Source organism: Schistocerca gregaria, chromosome 4 (genome assembly GCF_023897955.1).
Source record: "Schistocerca gregaria isolate iqSchGreg1 chromosome 4, iqSchGreg1.2, whole genome shotgun sequence".
NCBI classification, from domain to species: Eukaryota; Metazoa; Arthropoda; class Insecta; order Orthoptera; family Acrididae; genus Schistocerca; species Schistocerca gregaria.
Genome location: NC_064923.1, coordinates 414,281,487 through 414,303,819, shown reverse-complemented (window position 1 = coordinate 414,303,819; position 22,333 = coordinate 414,281,487). Strand labels below are relative to the sequence as shown.

At 41.2% G+C, this 22,333-nt stretch overlaps 1 protein-coding gene across 14 annotated transcripts in view; it reads left to right on the top strand.

The window, feature by feature from the left end:
* LOC126366003 (ubiquitin carboxyl-terminal hydrolase 47) overlaps nt 1-22,333 on the top strand; it is a 150,179-nt gene that overhangs the window by 110,515 nt on the left and 17,331 nt on the right. For all 14 annotated transcript variants that reach the window (XM_050008847.1, XM_050008846.1, XM_050008840.1 and 11 more), the window contains 2 exons: nt 1,411-1,756; nt 12,171-12,300. In XM_050008847.1, the coding sequence (XP_049864804.1) occupies nt 1,411-1,756; nt 12,171-12,300 (476 nt within the window). The remainder of the gene's footprint in view (nt 1-1,410; nt 1,757-12,170; nt 12,301-22,333) is intronic.

Sequence of the window (22,333 nt, the reverse complement as noted above, 5' to 3'; positions counted from 1 at the left end):
TGTTTAAGGAATGCCGAACATCATGATGGAAGTGCGGTGGAGCATCATCCTGTTGAAAGATGAAGTCAGCGCTGTTGGTCTCCAGTTGTGGCATGAGCCAATTTTCCAGCATGTCCAGGTACAAGTGTCCTGTAATGTTTTTTTCGCAGAAGAAAAAGGGGCCGTAAACTTTAAACCGTGAGATTGCACAAAACACGTTAATTTTTAGATAATTGCGAATTTGCTGCACGAATGCGTGAGGATTCTCTATTGCCCAGATTTGCACATTGTGTCTGTTCACTTCACCATTAAGAAAAAACATTGCTTCATCACTGAAAACAAGTTTCGCACTGAACACACCCTCTTCCATGAGCTGTTGCAACCGCGCCGAAAATTCAAAGCATTTGACTTTGTCATCGGGTGTCAGGGCTTGTAGCAGTTGTAAACGGTAAGGCTTCTGCTTTAGCCTTTTCCGTAAGATTTTCCAAACCGTCGGCTGTGGTACGTTTAGCTCCCTGCTTGCTTTATTCGTCGACTTCCGCGGGCTACACGTGAAACTTGCCTGCACGCGTTCAACCATTTCTTCGCTCACTGCAGGCCGACCCATTGATTTCCCCTTACAGAGGCATCCAGAAGCTTTAAACTGTGCATACCATCGCCGAATGGAGTTAGCAGTTGGTGGATCTTTGTTGAACTTCATCCAGAAGTGTCGTTGCACTGTTATGAGTGACTAATGTGAGTGCATTTCAAGCACGACATACGCTTTCTCGGCTCCTGTCGCCATTTTGTCTCGCTGCGCTCTCGAGTGCTCTGGTGGCAGAAACCTGAAGTGCGGCTTCAGCCGAACAAAACTTTGAGTTTTTCTACGTATCTGTAGTGTGTCGTGACCATATGTCAATGAAAGGAGTTACAGTGAATTTATTAAATCGCTTCAATCATTTGTAATAGCCCTGTGCAAGTATACAGAATTAGGTGGAGTGATATTGGTCTGAATATTTCTATTTGCTTAATCTCAACTCCCATTCTTCTGAATAGTGAGAGAGAATATGTTAATAGTGCATTGCATTTATTTGTTCTGCTGTGATCAAGAGAGAACAATTATTTTGCAGATTCTCTCTCCCTTTCTTCCCAGAATCTCTTAGTTCTTATTTGACATTCTTCTTCCTCTCTCCCGTTCAGGCAGTCTTGGCAAATACAAATTGGTTATCCTGGAATCCTTTTAGTTATTGACCTTAGTTTAGAAGATGTCTTTGTTCAAATTCTCTTCAGACTGGTCCCAATTTTGTCTGTGTCTTTCTCAACACATCATGTGGCCTCTTTTTTATCTTTGAAGTTACTATTAGTGATATTTTATTTCTAAACTTTCCTGCACATCTTCTACATAATCTGTACAATACGTAGTTAAGTCATATTTTTACAACATTTTTTCAGAGGTTTTAAGGAAATTGGCAATACCACCATTGAATTTAGACATGAATCACAATGACAGCAACAGTACACATGAAGAAAATAAAGGAAGTGATGACAGTGTATCAGGATTAACAGTGGTGCCAAGTTTACCACCTGGAGGAATACAGTCTGCAGCACTGCTACCAGGAACGGCAGAAGCAGCTATCCGACCACCGTTGGTGCAGGCACAGCCTCCTATTGTACCGTTGCCAGCTGCACGGGACAATTCCCCACAGCCACCATTGGACCCAGAGGATGAAGGAATTGGTTCCACAGGACACAGTGATCAGAGTGCCAGTGAGGATAGCAGTCTTACCGACAGTGACAGGTTTGATTCATAATTGAATCTATAATATCTGTTTTCAATATAAGTGTCATTTTAAATTATTACTAGATGATTTAGAGAATACAGAAGTAGTAGTTACATACTTCATATCACCATTAGTTGTAACTGTAATGTGGTACATCATATTTTGTTTTAAATTTTCTGTATTGTGTTGGGCTGTTTGTACTAAAGTTAAATTATCATTAAGGGACAGTCTCATCACAGCTGTGGTTAACTTGTGGTATGTCTTTCTTCACTGCTCTGGTTTAAGTTCTGTAACTCTTCTGCCAAATCCTATGCACATAACTGATTTTCGTACCTCTCATTAATGCAGTGGTGATCACACTGGAGATTGCCAAATTAAATGTTTTCCACAGGAGAGATTTTAATCACCTTTATTTGGCTAGTGTCACCAGTCAGTCAGTCAGTTGATAATGAATGAGTAATATGGTAAGGATTTGCACCATATCATTCTGTTGGATGAGGGTGTTAAGTTCAGTGACCACCTCATTGCTGTTCAAAAGAGTCTTCTACTTACTGACACAGGGTTTATCTTCTGCCATCTTTTCATTCTGTGCTTGTCTACACAAAACAAATGCAGCACTACACTTTTCACACAATCATCACATATCTTATTTACGCAATTATTGATAGGTTTTTTCTCAAAATTCATTTGAGAAATTCAGCGTCATCTTACATTTACAAATTAAATGATAATTGCTTCTGAGTTAATGATGATTTTAACATTATGTAATGGATTTATATAGAGGTTGTCTTATATTTACAGATGAAGCTTTGGCAGTTGTAGACACATGCAGATTCATTTTGAAAAAATTGGGAGTGGGTGTAGGGCAAATAATGACAGCTTAGCTGAGAAGTAGGATGAGTATGGGAAGGGGAGTAGTGGGTAGGCAGAAAATTTCATTGTGTTGCCAACACTGGGAATCTATAATGTGTATCTTGCACCTTAGCTCTTTATGAACATCTACGATGTTTAAACAGAAGTTAGCATGAATCCTTTTGTAGCCAGAACTGAATAGACATAAAAATTAGACAAATACTCAGCAATAGTACATATTTCTGCAGGTGATGCCAAAGGTCTAGATAGGAGCAAAGGTGTATCATGCAGCTATGTTGTCAATGCTCAATGTGAGGTATGATAGGAATGTAATATGGATGTGTCAACTGCTGGTTCCATGCAGCCAGTAAGAGAGCAGGTACATGATATATTCGGAAGCAAGAGATGGAGTATTGGTCCATTTTTACATCTGACTGGATACTTTCAACTGATTCGTTGTCAACATATGAGCATTAGAAACACACTGCTATGACTTTCTGTGACCCTGATTTAGACTCCAACCCAGGAGGCAAAGTAATACTAACAAAAATCTGTTCACAAAGAACACTTTAAATGCTGCACAACAAATGAAATATGAGATTCAACAATGGCACTAAAGCTCCCACTGCTCTGGAGCACTCAGGCTTTTCAAGGTTAGCTACATTGTTAATCTGAAACTGTGTGATTTCTGCTGGTTATCTATAGGGAGCCAAGAGGACAAGGTATTGTTACTTGACTGGCTTAGGTTGTCAGTACTATGAGAACTAAAAATTGTTGCACTTGGTAGTTCCAATCATGATTCTGTTGAGAAACCTGGATCTAAGAGTGCACAGTCTGTAACAACTGGTTCACGCAGACAATACAATGCTGATTTTAAAATGGTGATTCATGGAGCAGGGCCTGCAAACAGCTGTGCAGCACGAAGATAATTTTTTGTTGAAAGTGAGTGTTCATCGATATCATCAGCTGAAGAATAATGAAAGAATGTGACTTTAACATGTCAACTTCAGGGGACCAAAGCAGGGAACATTTCACAACATGGAGCAGCAGGTAATTCAGTACATGCAAGAGAAACACAGTGAAGGCCTCTTGTTTACTTCAGTTACCTGAGTAAGGCACTGGAGATATAGAAGAATTTTCCAAGCCCAAACCTTGTGAAATTCGAAGTAAGTACTGGCAGATGCTCGAGAATGAAGAGGACGAGGCCTATGTTATGTCCTAAAACCTCTCTCTCTCTCTCTCTCTCTCTCTCTCTCTCTCTCTCATGTGTGTGTGTGTGTGTGTGTGTGTGTGTGTGTGTGTGTGTGTGTGTGTGTGTGTGATGAAAAACTAATCTAAGGAAACGGAACAACTGTTCCCTTGTTTGCTAAGCCATTTGGGCACTGTCAATGTGAAAGTGCCCCAATAAAAAGTTTGTCAGTGAAAAAGCCAGTGTAACAGTAATGATGGGTGCATTAGCAGATGGATAGGTGTTCTCCCTTGTGCAATTCCTCACAGGAAAAAGATACCGAAAGAAAAACTGCTTGCAGGACTTAACTTTGGGTACCAAGAAAAGGGATGGCTGATGAATTACATGATGCTAGACTGACTGAAGATTGTGTGGAACAGAGTATGAGTCTCTTTGCTTCATGAAAGAAAAATGTTGATGTGGGAGTCTTTCTGGGTGAGGTGTCCCCTGAAAGTTATAGATCTGATAGCAAAGAGCAATACAGACCTAATGATGGTGGGTTGGTGCACAAGGTCATAGGTGTTTTCCATAAGTTTAATAAATGCAACAGTCTACAATCTTTGGGGTAATTTTAATTCCGTGACTGCAGAAATCACGAGCTTTGAGACGACGAACTTGTCGAGCCGTGTTGAAGGTACATTTTCATCCAGAAAGGAAATTCCTGGAAGGTTGTTAGATAGTGTGTTGTAAAGATGAAAATCTGGGGTGCAAGGTCAGGCGAATAAGGTTGGTGTGAAATGACCTCACAACCCAACTACTCTATAGTGTTTTTTGTCAGTTCGGCAGAATGCAGATAGGTGTTATCATGGACTAGCATCACTTCCAGCAGTTTTCTTGCTCATCGTTTGGATTGCTTTGTCTATAAGAATAAATATCAGCAGTGATGGTTACACCTTGGGGAAGCATTTTGTAGTATAGCACACCATTGCTGCTCCTCCAGATGCGTAACATTATATTTTATGGATGCATGCAGGTCTTTGTTCAGGGGTTTGCTGCTTTGTTTGGGCTCAGCTGTTCCTTTCTTTTGCAAAAGTTAGTATAAGGAATCATATCTTGTCACCAGTAATGATACAGGGTAGGAATGGTGGTGGTGTTCACAAGCCAACTGGTGATGAACAAGCAGAGATGCACATATGGCCAGCCACTGATTTTTGTGATTTTGCCTTAGAGCATGCGGTAACCATACACCCAGTTATTTGAACCGTTCACATTGCAAGCAAATGTTACATGATGGGGGAATGATCAGTCTTACCACATTTGGCAGTTCTTGAGTACACTGATTTGGATCATTATGGAGTAATGTGTCAAATGATCTTCATTAAGCCCCGAAGATCTTCCTGAACTCGGAATGTCACTGATGTCAAAATGATCCTGGTGCATATGTTGTCTGCCTACATGGCTGTCACTCCTCAATGAAACTCGAGCAGAATAATATGTGAGAAGTGTTTAGGGTCCTCCACTTCGCACTCCATTTTTTAGTGTCTACAGCTCCATTCACTATCTCCAAGTGACAATACATAAAATCAAATAGCAACAGTGAACTATAAGTAAAAAATGACAATTGAGAAATAAACCCGTAGCAAACAGATACCAACATGCATAACAGAAATGCTAAGAACTTTATGTGCCAGTATAACATATACTGGTAGTGACATCGCAGCCTCAAGTAATGTATATTGTTGTGATAGATGGAAGAGCCCTGGAGATACTGGAAGGTGTCAGAAAGATTATATAATGGCAAGACAGAGATTTAGGAACCAGGTTTTAAATTGTAAGACATACCCAGGGGCAGATGTGGGCTCCATTGATTATGAAATGTAGATTAAAACTGAAGAAACTGCAAAAAGGTGGGAAATTAAAGAGATGGGACCTGGATAAACTGAAAGATCCAGAGGTTGTAGATTCTTTTAGGGAGAGCATTAGGGAACAATTGACAAGGATGAAGGAAAGAGATACAGTAGATGGAGGATAGGTAGCTTTGAGAGATGAAACATTGAAGGCAGCAGAGTATCAAGTAGGTAAAAAGGCGAGGGCTAGTAGAAATCCTTGGGTAACAGGAGAAATATTGAATTTAATTGATGAAAGGAGAAAATACAAAAATGCAGTAAATGAAGCAGGCAAAAAGGAATACAAACGTCTCAAAAATGAGATCGACAGGAAGTGCAAAATGGCTAAGCAGGGATGGCTAGAGGACAAATGTAAGGATGTAGAGGCATATATCACTTGGGTAAGATAGATACTGCCTACAGGAAAATTAAAGAAACCTTTGGAGAAATGAGAACCATTTGTATGAATATCAAGAGCTCAGATGGAAACCCAGTTCTAAGCAAAGGAGAGAAAGCAGAAAGGTGGAAAAAGTATGTAAGATGTATGAGACAGGTGAAATACCCTCAGACTTCATGAAGAATTCCAATCCCAAAGAAAGCAGGTGTTGACAGATGTGAAAATCACCAAACTATCAGTTTAATAAGCCACGGCTACAAAATAGTAACATGAATTCTTTACAGATGAATGGAAAAACTGGTAGAAGCCAACCTTGGGAAAGATCAGTTTGGATTCCGTAGAAATGGTTGAACACATGAGGCAATACTGACCCTATGACTTATTTTAGAAAATAGATTAAGGAAAGGCAAACCTACATTCCTAGCATTAGTAGACTGTGAGAAAGCTTTTGACAATGTTGACTGAAATACTCTCTTTGAAATTCTGAAGGTGGCAGGGATGAAATACAGGGAGCTAAAGGCTGTTTACAGTTTGTGCAGAAACCAGATGTCAGTTATGAGTCGAGGGGCATGAAAGTGAAGCAGTGGTTGGGAAGGAAGTGAGACAGGGTTGTAGCCTGTCTCCGAGTTATGCAAACTGTATATTGAGCAAGCAGGAAAGGAAACAAAAGAAAAATTGGGAGTAGGAATTAAAATCCATGGAGAAGAAATAAAAACTTTGAGGTTTGCCGATGGCATTGTAATTCTGTCAGAGACAGCATAGGACCTGGAAGAGCAGTTGAATGGTATGGACAGTGCCTTGAAAGGAGGATATAAGATGAACATCAACAAAAGCAAAATGAGGATAATTGAATGTAGTTGAATTAAATTGGGCGATGCCAAGTGGATTAGATTAGGAAATGAGACACTTAAAGTAGTAGATGAGTTTTGCTATTTGGGGAGCAAAATAACTGATGATGGTCAAAGTAGAAAGGATATAAAATGTAGACTGGCAATGGCAAGGAAAGTGTTTCTGAAGAAAAGAAATTTGTAAATGGGTAGATCACATAACTAATGAGGAAGTATTGAATAGGATTGGGGAGAAGAGAAGTTTGTGGCACAACTTGACCAGAAGAAGGGATCGGTTGGTAGGACATGTTCTGAGGCATCAAGGGATCACCAATTTAGTATTGGAGGGCACCATGGAGGGTAAAAATCGTAGAGGGGGACCAAGAGATGAATATAGTAAGCAGATTCAGAAGGACGTAGGTTGCAGTAGGTACTGGGAGATGAAGAAGCTTGCACAGGATAGAGTAGCATGGAGAGCTGCATCAAACCAGTCTCAGGACTGAAAACCACAACAATAATATGGAGTATAGATTTAAATGTCAGGAAGTTGTTTCTGAAAGTATTTGTGTGGTGTGTAGCCATGTATATAAGGGAAACATGGATGATAAATAGTTTACTCAAGAAGAGAATAGAAGCGTTCAAAATGTGGTACTACAGAAGAATGCTGAAGATTAGATGGGTAGAACACATAACTAATTAGGAGGTATTGAATAGAATTGGGAAGAAGAGAAATTTGTGGCACAACTTGACTAGAAGAAGGGATCAGTTGTTAGGACATGTTTTGAGACATCAAGGGATCACCAATTTAATAGTGGAAGGCAGCGTGTAGGGTAAAAATCATAGAGAGAGGCCAAGAGATGAATACACTAAGCAGATGTAGAAGGATGTAGGTTGCAGTAGGTACTTGCACAAGATAGAGTAGCTTGGAGAGCTGCATAAAACCAGTCTCTAGGCTGAAACCACAACAACAGATGTTTTAAGGCCTATCTGCGACAGCTTTACAGTAAGCGGCTTCTTTAAGGAGTTTGCAGGAAGAAGTTACAGAAACCCTCGATATCCATGCTCGGCGAGTGGTTCCTTATTGGGTGGGCCAAAATCTCAAGTGAATCCATTACAAATGTATTTACTGCTGCATATGCAGTGCTGTTGTAGGCCTTATATTACCAACATACAGACAAGAAATAAATGACATAACATTAGAATAAGTGCAGTGTTAACTTTTTTGCCCTACTCTTTTGATAAAAAAGTTTGTAATTTTTTGAGAAAGAAAAGGGGGAGGGAGGTGTCTGTTTTGATTTGAGTAAATTTGGTGCTTCCAAATACTACACATGCTTGTTTGACACTTTCTTGACATCTTTGAAGAATACACTGAAAAGTATTCTACCAAATCTGGATCTTCATAATAGCCACTTCAATTTCGCTTCTATGTTCCCGCAGTTAACATTTTCCCGCTGTTTACTATATTTTTTATTCATCTTGTCAGATTTTCTATGCTCGCAATGTTAATTTGAGCCTGATTCTGCGCCAACACATTTATAATTTTCCCGCAATTTACGCATTACGAAAAAATGTTTGTGGAGAAAAATATGACACTGGCATGATGTTGGCCGCATCTTCTGCTGCTGCCAAGCTATACTTGGTGTGGTGGCTGATGGGAGTAACAAGGTTTGTTCAAACGAAGATATCCTGACCAATCACTACCTTCTCCAAACTGCCTCTACTGCGCAAACACAGTTTCGTGATTGTGACAGCTTTATCGAACCATATTTAGCGTGTTTCGGTGTATGGCCACTTGGAGCACTAGTTGACACCGTCATTCACTTTGCATTGTTCAAATTTTTTAGTTTAAACATAGCACCGTATTTTATTCGTGCTGAGCAAAACGTTTTTCGAGAATTTATTCTTGGTGTCAAGTACAGTATTTTCGTATGTATTTTTTGTGATGTTACGCAAACTGTGTGTGTTTGTGTTTGTTTGGAGGGAGGGGGGAGAGGGGGCGTTGTGTGTGTTTCTACATTACTGATAAAGTGCAGTACATGATAATCTCATAAATAAGACTACACTGCAAGAGACACTGAATAATACACATTCAAAACGTTCCTTCTTCTCAGACAGTAATCAGCTCCAGTTACATTAGCAGTTTTTATTGGATAATAAACCTTCATTAGATAATAAACAAGTCCCTGACAAGTCTCTTGATGTGTATTATGTACATATATCGTGCATATAGTGCAAGGGGGTATCCTACACTTTTACAGTTCAAAACGTTATTTCCCACATTTCACATTTTCCCCACATTTGACACCTTTTTTGTAGTACCTTGAAAAGCATAAAAGTGGGGTGTGACTAGGAGAAGTAAAAGAAACTAAAAGAAAAGTTTTACATTATTTTTGGACTGTTTGCTTATTAACTCTCTTGTCTTTGGTATCACTATTTTTAATTGTCGCTGTCACAGTGCGAAATTTGAATCTTCATTGTCACAATTATTTGGCTATTTCTTGTGAGTATGTTGCTATTTCTGGGGTTGTCATTACCCTTTGACCTGGGAACACAGCTTTCATATTTCCCCCCAAATACATATCAGATTTCACTTCTATATTGCTGTGAGAAAGTCACAATACCTGTTGCTTCCAAACGTATCACCTGCCCACTGCTCTCTCACTGGGTATGTGGAACCAGCCAGCACACCCCCATTTCATTCCCATCATCACAGCGAGTGTCAACTGTATTGCAAGAAGGAACACACATGAACGCCACTGGCCCCTGTGTTGACTTTTACCATCTACTGCAGAAATGAAGACTATTGTTGAGTATTTGTCTTGTTTTAAAGTCAGTTCAATTCCGACTACAAATAGATTCAGGCAAACTGCAGTTTAAACATGGTAGATATTCATAAAAAACCAAAGTACATGGTTTAAAGTCCCATGGTTGGCAACATTAAACTTGTTCTCCTTCACTGCTCTTCTCCCTGCCATCCCAGCTCTCAGCCAAACAGATGTCACTGTTCCCCTGCTGGCCCTTCTGCAGTGTAGCTAGAGCAACTGTGAAAAACAAGATGGCAATATCTGCTAGTGTGCCGCTCATCTGTAACACCACCAACTAATACATAAATAACAAATCGCTGTTATGATTCTGTCCCATTCTTGAACTTTCACTCATCCTGCAATATAGTGATGTCTGTTGGTACCATCTTCATGACAGGTCTTGCCGCTGTGATTTATTTTCGTAATACCAGTTTCGGTAAGTTTAATGTGCTTAATTTCCTTTGTTAGACATTCCATTCTGAATTAATTTTGTTTCTTGTTTCAACTGAATATCACAATCATGTTCCAAAGCTGTCACATTTTTACCCTGTATTTTAATACGTGAACATTCCACTTGGTAAATCATTACAGTCTCTCATAACCAGATAAAATACCAGTCTGGGTTCTGAATCAACTAATGGTTTTTGAAGGACACCATTTCAATTTTTGAATGTTATCTTTACTTAAAAACCGCCATTAAAGTTTGTATGTGGCATCCGTAGATGTGAGAGAACTTTCGCTGCAAACCTGTTTGAATATAACTTAAGTTAGTAAGATGATATGATATAATATAATGCTATTTCCTCCTTATTATGATAAAATTGTCAAATTTTAATGAGAGTACCAAACTGTTGTAGAGGATAGTTCAGTTTCTCATGTATCTCTTTGCACTAGAACTGTGCGAGTCAGTGCCACGTGATTGATTGGGCAGCTTTGATACTTTATCAAGCTCTTCACCTTATTAGGAAATCTTGAGCCTGTTGGAACATGAGTGGCATTTGCTGACCCCCATCCTCCCAAATTCTTCAAAATAAATCTGCATGTGATCCCATTAGCCAAAGTTTCATCTCTAAATGTAAGATGATCACTATAGATATGAGACTACCCCTATATACGCTACTAAAAATGTTGACCTCAGCAGCAATAGTTTAATCTGTGAATACAAAACAATCCTTTATTTTTCAAATGATTAATTTGGAGAAAAATTTCACCTCACAATTGGATAAATACAGTAGCTACATATCTGCTGTAACATACAACTTCATTTTTTTACCAGTGAATGCTGGAATGAAATTAATTTATGCAAGGGAGCCTTACAGAGTAAAACCTGTGGAAGACGAGAGTTTTGAATACATCCAGCAAATAATCAGTACAGTGGGTTGAAACTGGTCATTTGAGATGAAGAATTTGGTATAGGAGTGGAAGTCATGGCATGCCACATCGGACCAATCTGACGACTGAGACGTTTATATTTGAGTCCTATGATAACACTTTGGTGACTTGCATGCCCCTAATCAGCCTCAGTAATCCTACCAGGAAAGTGGGCCTACAGTTTAAAGTGGGATTCAAATCATAAATCACTGATGGTGTATCTTAATATCAGTGAGAGATGAAGGCTAGGTTAAAGGCAGACTGAAATGTCCAACCAGAATTCGATCCCAGGACATTTCAGTTGTCAGGCATGCAGTTTACCACTAAACTATGTAGCCTGACTCCATATGTGTTAGTGAAAAGTTCTGGGGTTTGACATCTGAAAGTTCTGCCGCACTTACATGTAGTCTGTAAAACTAAAATTTCTTCTCTGTACTCAACTGTGACAGATGTGCTGGTATCTTTTTTCTCATAGTGTTTTGAGAAGTATCACCTTTCTCAAATGGTGGACTGGTAGTTAATCTAGGTGTTGAAATCTCTTTCTGTTAGCTTGTGGTTGAAGTACTGAGCATTGGCGTATCTATAATGAGAATCTGATAAATTGCTCAAAGACATATATTTGCTTTAATTTTATAGAGAATTTATTGTGTGAATACACCCCACACCATGTTTAGAATATAAATCTCTAATTGTTTTATGATATTACAACAGGTTGTGTTCTTTATCTTCAAATCTGTGCCAGTGTCTGTGGGTAGAATCTTCACTGTGTAGAGTAGAGTGAGATGGGGGTATTTAGTCTGCTATTCATAGTGAATAAAAATATATCGCGAATATAACTGTTACAATAAGCATTGAGTATTGTGTAAAAGATCTAGTTGGTGGACAGCATAGAGTTAGATATTTTCATATTACAGACATTACATACACCCAGACAGCTTCCAGACTTTTATGGTTGAAGAACCGTTAACTGTAACGTATGTTACTATGTTATAATCTGTAATCAATGCAGTTCAGACCTTCAGTGTGGTAGATAAGTGATGCATCATTTGGCATTGTTGTATGTATGTCATTTCCTTTATTCTATTGCTTGTTTGTTAGTAAAAGGAAGTATTCTTTACTTTCACAGAACATTAGTTGGTGATGTTCCTGATGAATGCCTGGCACATAATATTTCTACACCGAGTAATGGGTCTGACCAGCAGAATGTATCATCTCCAGAAGAGGGAAACACGAGTAATTACAACTCTTATACGAAGGTTTGAAGCTATTATATTCTTTCTAACAAATAAATTTCCTGTTCAGTAATTTGAATGCATGAGAAAATGAAGGAAAATTGGCACAGCCAATCCTCGGAAATAAAATATCTTCCAATAATTTTACTATAAACTATATTTCACATTCAGAATAACGCACTCGATGTATTTTATTCAACGTTTTTTATATATTTTGTGTACTCTAATTTTTATGTTGTTTTTTCTTCTACTTTACACTACTTTCCTTTGTCTGGCACACACATTACTCCCAGTGTACATTATTTTTGTATTCTTGTGTAGCTCATAGCCTATTAAAAGCCTTTGTAGTTAATGGTGTTACAGATGTTTTGCATGTCAGATATCTTAAACTGTAACTGTTGTGTGTACGAGGCTGTTCAGAGCACCTGTGTAACATAGTAACATGTTTGTTGTGGAGGAGGAAAGTGATAAAAGGAATAGATAAATATTGGAAGCGGTATATAAAGTATTCCTGTTGGATAGTACCTAAGTGTCTGCTGAGCTTAATGTACATGTTTGCTGCATTATTTATGACATAGGTACAACATAATACATAATCCCGACATGTCTTAGAAGGTACATCAAGAAATGCAGACAGACAATTATGATATTTACACATTCTGAGAAAGTTTTTGATACTGTTGACAGGAATATTATCTTTGAAGGTTTAACAAAAAGGGGGAGAGAGATTACCAACAAGTTATAGAGGAACTGCAGTTGTTTGAGTTGAATTGTCATTGAAAGAAAGCAGTTCTATTCAGTCAGTATATGGGCACGCAATAAAAACACTCAAGGAGAAATTTAGAAAGGGATTTTAAATACAGTGGGAAGAGATAAAAAGTTTGAGGTCTGCCAGTGACATCGTGGTTCTGATAGGTGGCAAAAGATTTGGAAGAACAACAAAACTGAATGGATAGTGTCTCGAAAACAGGTCATAAGGTAAAAAGCAACAAAATTAAAACAAGGTTAATGGAACAAAGTGTAATTAAATCAGGCGATGCTGAGAAGATTAGATTAGAAAATGACACTACAAGTGATAGACGAGTTTTGCAATGTAGGCAGCAAAATTGCTGGCCTTTAAGAAGCAGAGAGGGTATGAAACACAGGCTGGCAATAACAAGAAGAGCATTTCTGAAACAGGGAATGTTAACATAGAATATGAAATTGATACAAAATTTTTCCTCTAGGTATTTGTTCAGAACAGGTGTCTACACACTTGTTAGTACCTCAGTCCACAAAAACCTCAGAGTTACTAAGAAAGGGCCACAGAAGGAAATAATAATTCAGGATTCTATTGTGATTATGTAATTAACAAACCTCCTTTTAAGGAACTCCTGCTTTTAATGAAGATTTCATTCAGTCCCCTCAAAACTCCTATAAAAACAATGTTGTTGTTCCCTGCTTTTAACAAATCAAGCTTTAAGAATAAGTCCACTTTTAAGAAATATACATGAAACATTCTATAAATTAAAATCCAGTTTCTTTGCAATCCCTAACATGTCTGAGTAAGTTTGATTTCTTTCAGTTTTACACTTGTTGTGCTTCATGTCGTGCGACAGTAGTATATAATAATCGCTTGTTTCAGTCAGGGTGTATTTAGATCAAATTCCAGTGTAGCGATACCAGAAGGTGTTGAACAAATCAGAAAGTGATTTCCATCCTGCCTACCATGTGATTCTTGTCAAGTGATATGACATAAGTCACATAAAATGTGAGATGTAGTTGAATTTATAAATTTTATACTTTTGTGGAGGTCTGATGTGCAAGTGTAGGAGGCTAATGATTGGGCTAAAGCTCAGTCGTAACATAAAACTTTAGGACGTGGCGAAAAGAAATGATTGGGCTCTATCTTCATTGTGTGGCATTCTCGAAAACAGGGAAGCATTGTTAAATGCCGAAGATAGCAACTCCTCTGGTTGCAAAAGGATGAACATTTGCATGTCAACATTCAGTGATTCTTTTAAAATGGTTTCAAGAAATGAGAAGTGGCGGCATTCCTATAAGCGGAAGAATTGTAAAAGAGAATGCTCGGGAAATTGCCAGAAGATTGGCATTGAAAATTTCAGTGAATCAAATGGATGGTTAGATCGTTTTAAGAAATGACGCACTCCCTCATTTCAGAGTGTAAATGGAGAGATTGAGGCTCTGGACGTAGAAAATGAAAATCACTGGAAGAACTCTACATTGCCGGGGTTAATGCAGCGTTATGAACCCAGAGGCATTTTTGACACTGATGAAAAAATAGTAAAAACTCTATATTTCCTGTAAAAACATCCTGTTGAGGGAGAAAAATGATACAGAGGTAAGAAAAATAAGGAAAGAATGACTGTGCTATTGTGTGTAAGTAGTGATGTGAGTGAGAAGTTGCTGCCACTGATAATAGGGAAATTTAAAACTACCAGTGTTTCAAACACATTAAGACACTTCCTTGTACTTGCAAGTACAACAGCAATGCCTGTCTGACACTGGAAATCTTTACAAGGTATTCTGTAATCTGTGGACTGTCAGAGTGTTGTTGAAACACAGAAATTCAATTGGGATTGAATACAACAGTCACCATGCGCACTTTCCTCCACGGGAGTAATGTCTCAAACAGTCTACGCTTTGATCGTTCCCTGGAAGACCAGTAGTGCAGCAGCTAGGAAAATATTACTTACGATGGACCGATGCCCTGCACAAGTCACCTACAGCCTTGGGACTTGGGCATAATACACTCTGCTGAAGCAAAATACAGGGTAGCAAACGTCCAGAAATCAATTACATTCCACGAGGCGAAGGAAGTGATGAGGCTTAACATTTTACAGGACTTACACGTTACTTGCTGCATGGAATTGTGTAATGCAACAGCTTTTGTTAAATTGTTTTGCAAAAGCTGGTTGTGGTACATCAGTTGCTGATGAAAATGGCATGGCCCCTCAAGAAGAATGGAGTGGAATCATAGATGTTTTCCAGGACTTTGTTACTTGTGATGATTTCTACATCCGAGAGGAATGTGAAAGTCTAGTGAAGGGGCACTGTGAGGTAGGAAGTGGTGGTGGCAATGTTCATGAAGGAGGAGGAGGATGAGGAGGCCACGATACCAAGTTTCGCAGCTGCTGTATGAGGGCTAGAGACTATCAGGAACTATCTTCCATCGTTTAATTTAGATTGCTCAGTTGTAACAAACATCAACCAGCAGGTGACAACTTCTGTCATTACAGTATGCGGGAAGGAGAAAACAAACAACTCTTCTTGATTTTAAAAAAAAATAAAGAATGTGTGTTGCAAAAAGTGTGATAGCTGTATTCTGTATTTAAATATTTAACAGTTTATTAGTAAGTTTGTAATTAAGTAGCTCTTACATGATTCTGGGTAACTCTGTGTACCTAGGCGAAACCCCCATCTAAGGAAAACCCGTATTTAAGGAAAAAATATTTGGGTCCCCAATGATTCATTAAAAAGGGGGTTCACTCTACTTCTCTTCATTTTTACCTTAAATAACTGCTTCATTTAACAAGTACACAGAACAATCAGGGTGTATACGACCTGGGACATCCGGGAAAAACCCACGAATTTTTTCGTCCGGGAGAAAATCGGGAAAAACCCGCGAATTTTTTAGAATTCCGGGAACTTTTCCTTGTTTTAGTTAAAAGTTAAATTTTTGTGATTTAGACTGGTAATAACCAATACTCCAATGAAGGATATTACTGTATCCCGTTTCTGCATAATAATGATGCAGCAAAAAACCATGAATGAGAGGGGGGAGAAACGAAAAGAAAACTTATTTCGCAAAGTAAGTGCGCCATATACAACAAAACAATACAGTGCTCATACAAGCGTCTGTCAACCAAAGTGTGTCAAAACCTGTAGGAAGACTATGTAGTGCTTCCTAACAGCAAATTGCATTCGATGAGCGTGACATGACAGCTGTTTACAGTTGATTCATTTGAACTGTTGCGGGTGGGCTCTTGCGCATGCGCAGTAGAGTTGCCTTAGTAGTAACTTCTCCCGCTTCCGGCTACAGATGTGTGGCTGGGCGCCATTACCTAAATTGCTCCGGTTCGGAAATATTGTAGATCCATAGCTGACGCACAGAGCAGTCTGAGTTGTAGTGGGGAGGTGGGTAGTCTCCACGTGACCTGTGTTTACGTTTAGTGATTTTGCTGTTTCCTCTTCGTTTATTGTTCTCACATTAAACGAAAACAAAACGGATTTTTGTGGCCGGGCGCTACCAAATGAACTAAAATACGCTCGCATAATTACGGAAGGCTAAAATATGTCATTAGTTTCAGGTTTTATTTCCACCTTTCTGACAGTCAAGCAATTTCATTGCCTTGCTGAACAATGAAGTTATTTTTGTTGGTTTGCTAGAGAGATTTGGTTGTTGTTAATATTTTGCGCTGAGGCAGTCCATTTATTTGAAACAAAGTGTTTAATTTCACACTATTGGCTAGTTTCAACTGTTCGCTTCATTTCAAGTGCATGTTTTCCATCTTCTAGCTCGTATGGCATTATGCCATGTCACACATGGCTCTGCCTTTGGAGTAGGTGGTGGTGGAAGGGTGCATGGGACAGGTTTTACACCGAGGGTGGTTACAAGGGTAGGAGCCAGAGGGTAGGGAAGGTGGTTTGGGGATTTCATAGGGATGAACAAAGAGGTTACGAAGGCAGAACCACGTGTGACAGCACCCACGTGATTTACCAACTGACCTGCCAACACTGTGAAGATTTCTATGCGGGAATGACCAACAACAAACTGTCCGAACAGACACAGGCAGACAGTGTTTGTTGGTAATGAGGATCACCCTGTGACTATACATGCCTTGTTGCACTGCCAGCACATCTTGGCACAGTGTTACATCGTCCTGGTTATCTGGATACTTCCCACTGACACCACCAACCTTTCAGAACTCCGGAGATGGGAACTTCCCTTCAATATTCTCTATTCCCGGTACTCACCAGGCCTCAACCTACGCTAATTTCAAATTGCCGCCGCTCATACCTCACCTGTCATTCAATAACATCTTTGCCTCTGTACTTCCGCCTCGACTGACATCTCTACGCAAACTCTTTGCCTTTACATATGTCTGCTTGTGTTTGTGTGTGTGTGTGTGTGTGTGTGTGTGTGTGTGTGATGTGATGTGATGTGAACTGTGAACTGTGAACTGTGAACTGTGAACTGTGAACTGTGAACTGTGAACTGTGAACTGTGAACTGTGAACTGTGAACTGTGAACTGTGAACTGTGAACTGTGAACTGTGAACTGTGAACTGTGAACTGAACTGTACTATATTTATAGATTTATTTATTCCTATTCAAGAATTCATCTATTTTTCTGTGGTACAGAAGGAATTATCAAGGAGATATGATTTCAGTTTATTTTTGAAGCTATTACTGCTGTCTGTCAGACACCTTATTTCATCTGGTAATTTGTCGAAAATTTTTATAGCAGCATATTTTACCCCTTTCTGTGCAAAAGATAGGATGAGCAAAGTATAGTGTAAGTATTTCTTTTTTCTGGATAGGATGAGCAAAGTATAGTGTAAGTATTTCTTTTTCTGGTATTATAATCGTGAGTGTCCCTTGTTTTTAAACTGCTCAATGTTGTTGAGAACAAATTTCATTAGTGAGTAGATGCATTGTGAGATTGTTTTAAGAATTCCCAATCATTTCAAAAGTTGCCTACAAGATGTGCAGCTATGATCCCCAAACATTATTCTAACCAGTTTCTTTTGAGCAGTAAATACTTTTTGTCTAAATGTTGATTTTACCCCAAAATATTATTCCATATGACATCAAAGAGTGAAAGTATGCAAAGTATGTTAGCTTACTAATTTCTATATCCTCAAAATTGGCAGTTATTCTGATCACGAAAGTTGCTGAACCTAGTCTCTTTAGGAGATCCAAAATGTGAGTTTTCCAATTAAGATTATCTACATGTACACCCAAAAACTTAGTATGCTCTACCCTGTCTACTGACATCTGTTGATGTGTTATACTTACTGAAGGAACTGTACTTTTTTCCAGCAGAAAATTGGATGTACTGTGTTTTTTCCAAGTTTAGAGCAAGCCCATTTGCAGAAAACCAATTAATGACTTTTCCAAAGATCTTATTTGTATCATTTTCAATTGGACTTTCTTTTACCGGATTCATAATGATGCTTGTATCATCAGAAAACAGTGTCAGTTCAGCTTCCTGTTTCAGATAGGAAGGGAGGTCGTTTACATATATCAAGAACAGAAGGTGACCCATGATTGAACCCTTTGGAACACCTAATGTAATTTTACCCCAGTTAGATGAAGTGACAAACTTATTTAAATCACTTGACCCATATAAGGAAACTTTTTGCTTGCTGTTCTGTAGATATGACTTAAACCACTCATATGTTATTCCATTTATACCACGGAATTGCAATTTCTGTAACATAATATCATGGTTCACACAATCAAATGCTTTGGACAAGTCACAAAAAATTCCTGTTGGTGACATTTTACTATTTAAAGACTCTAGTATGTGGACAGTGAAATTGTAGAGGTAGGATTTGGCAAGCAGTAGAACTCTTGCTGTGTGGGGTTGGGTATTATCTTGCTGAAATGTAAGCTCAGCATAGCCTAACATGAAAGGCAACAAAACAGGATGTAGAATATTGTAAACGTGCTGCTGTGATGTAATGTTGCCATTGATAACAACCAAAGGAATTCTGCTGTGGAATGAAATAGCACTGCAGACCATCATTCGTGGTTACAAGCTGTGTGTTGGGCAGCAATAAGGTTGGTATCACACTACTGTCGAGAATGTTTCCAGACTTGTCTTCACTGGTCATTGTGGCTCCGTTGAAGTGGGACTGAGAACAGAAGAAAATTTAACTCGAGTCAATGAGATTCCAGGCCAAAGATGTGTCTGAAGATGCTCTGGACAGCAGTGGGATACCAACCTGACTGTCACTCGCCATATGACCCGACAGCCGGGACTGATGGTCTGGAAAGCTACGTCTTTTCATTGCAGGACTGGTTGTCATCTGCGGCAACATTACAGCACAGCAATACATTGATGATATCCTACGCCTTGTTTTGTTGTCTCTCATCACAAGCCATCCCGAGCTCACATTGGAGCAAGATAATGCCTACCCACACATGGTGATCGATTCTACTGACTGTTGTTCTTGCCAAACCCAACCTTGGGCAGCAACATCACCAGATATCTCCCTAATTGAGAATGTTTCGAGCATTATGGGCAGGTTCCTCCTACCAGCATAGGATTTTGATGATCTAACACACTGGTTGGACAGAATTTGGCATGATATCCCTCAGAAAGATATCCAACAACTCTGTCAATCAGTGCCAAGCCAAATAAGTGCTTGCATAAGGGCCAGAGATGGGCCAACATGTTACTGGTTTGTTCAATCTGAGAATCTCTCTCACTTGAATAAATAATCAAATTTTTTTTGAAATTGTAATCATTTCATTGGGTGTGTATGTCACATCTACAGATTTCAGAAGAAAATTCACTATGTAATACATGTATACATTCTTTATGTTTAAATCTGGGTAGCATGTCATCCTATTGCCTTAAGCTTGATTGTTTCTTACAACTAATTTTACTCCCTTTGCTTTCATTGTTAAATTGTAACTAAATTGCATGTACAAGATAAGATTTAGTTATTAAATGTCGGACTACAAATCCAAGGGTTTGGTGTTCAAGCTGTGAGAGTCCTGGGATCTTTGCATTGTCATTTTATTGCTTCTTTCCCTTCTGGAAGTGCTTTGTTAAATTAAACAACACGAAGATGTGGTTTTGGGTCCACCTTAAACTGTGGGTCTCCCATCTATCAGGCTGGGTGACTGGATTTGGAAGGCCATGGGGAGGCAAGGGCCTTTCCTGGTAAACCACTGCTTTCTTCAACCCATTCGTCAGGTTGGTTAGAGTTGTACCATTATCAGCATTTCATTCTTCCATGTGCAAATCCAAAATAATGGAAAAGTTATTAGAAATTTGTGTATTGTGAACGGAAACCTTTCAGCATTTGTGATTCCATTATTCAAAAGTGTCTCCCACATGTCATATACCAGCTGTTATGAAAACACTGTTTGATCTTTCAGATTGGCATAACTACCACCAAGACATCAATAACGATGGATAGGCATAGGCACAGGGTATATACTGGCAATACACAATATCTTGTTACATGTCATGCTCCATAGCATGACAGTGGTGACCATGGTGCATGTTTTACCATACATACCATACCATCTGAATTCTTCCCCCAGACATGAGTTACTCAGAACTCTGCAGGTGTGAACTGGCACTACATGTCCATGGTTTTCACCACCCACTAGATCTTAATATACATTAATTTCTTCAATCTCAGCACTTCCTCACAGTAACTATTCCATTCTTCACTCCGTTTTGGTTTTTTATATCTTTCATTTTCTGAACTGTATTTTTCACCATCCCCTGTTCCCCATCTCTCACATGTGATGCATTTAGTGTTTTGCTGTCATTAACTCCCACCCTGCACATTCGTCTCCCCCCCTGCGCAATCGTCTCCCCCCTGCGCATTCGTCTCCCCCCCTGCGCATTCGTCTCCCCCCCTGCGCATTCGTCTCCCCCCCTGCGCATTCGTCTCCCCCCCTGCGCGTTCGTCTTTCCCCCCTGCGCGTTCGTCTTTCCCCCCTGCGCGTTCGTCTTTCCCCCCTGCGCGTTCGTCTTTCCCCCCTGCGCGTTCGTCTTTCCCCCCTGCGCGTTCGTCTTTCCCCCCTGCGCGTTCGTCTTTCCCCCCTGCGCGTTCGTCTTCCCCCCCTGCGCGTTCGTCTTCCCCCCCCTGCGCGTTCGTCTTCCCCCCCCTGCGCGTTCGTCTTCCCCCCCCTGCGCGTTCGTCTTCCCCCCCCTGCGCGTTCGTCTTCCCCCCCTGCGCGTTCGTCTTCCCCCCCCTGCGCGTTCGTCTTCCCCCCCCTGCGCGTTCGTCTTCCCCCCCCTGCGCGTTCGTCTTCCCCCCCCTGCGCGTTCGTCTTCCCCCCCCTGCGCGTTCGTCTTCCCCCCCCTGCGCGTTCGTCTTCCCCCCCCCTGCGCGTTCGTCTTCCCCCCCCTGCGCGTTCGTCTTCCCCCCCCTGCGCGTTCGTCTTCCCCCCCCCTGCGCGTTCGTCTTCCCCCCCCCTGCGCGTTCGTCTTCCCCCCCCTGCGCGTTCGTCTTCCCCCCCCTGCGCGTTCGTCTTCCCCCCCCTGCGCGTTCGTCTTCCCCCCCCTGCGCGTTCGTCTTCCCCCCCCTGCGCGTTCGTCTTCCCCCCCCCTGCGCGTTCGTCTTCCCCCCCCCCTGCGCGTTCGTCTTCCCCCCCCCTGCGCGTTCGTCTTCCCCCCCCCTGCGCGTTCGTCTTCCCCCCCCCTGCGCGTTCGTCTTCCCCCCCCCTGCGCGTTCGTCTTCCCCCCCCTGCGCGTTCGTCTTCCCCCCCCTGCGCGTTCGTCTTCCCCCCCCTGCGCGTTCGTCTTCCCCCCCCTGCGCGTTCGTCTTCCCCCCCCTGCGCGTTCGTCTTCCCCCCCCTGCGCGTTCGTCTTCCCCCCCCCTGCGCGTTCGTCTTCCCCCCCCCTGCGCGTTCGTCTTCCCCCCCCCTGCGCGTTCGTCTTCCCCCCCCCTGCGCGTTCGTCTTCCCCCCCCTGCGCGTTCGTCTTCCCCCCCCTGCGCGTTCGTCTTCCCCCCCCTGCGCGTTCGTCTTCCCCCCCCTGCGCGTTCGTCTTCCCCCCCCTGCGCGTTCGTCTTCCCCCCCCTGCGCGTTCGTCTTCCCCCCCCTGCGCGTTCGTCTTCCCCCCCCTGCGCGTTCGTCTTCCCCCCCCTGCGCGTTCGTCTTCCCCCCCCTGCGCGTTCGTCTTCCCCCCCCTGCGCGTTCGTCTTCCCCCCCCTGCGCGTTCGTCTTCCCCCCCCTGCGCGTTCGTCTTCCCCCCCCTGCGCGTTCGTCTTCCCCCCCCCCTGCGCGTTCGTCTTCCCCCCCCCCTGCGCGTTCGTCTTCCCCCCCCCCTGCGCGTTCGTCTTCCCCCCCCCCTGCGCGT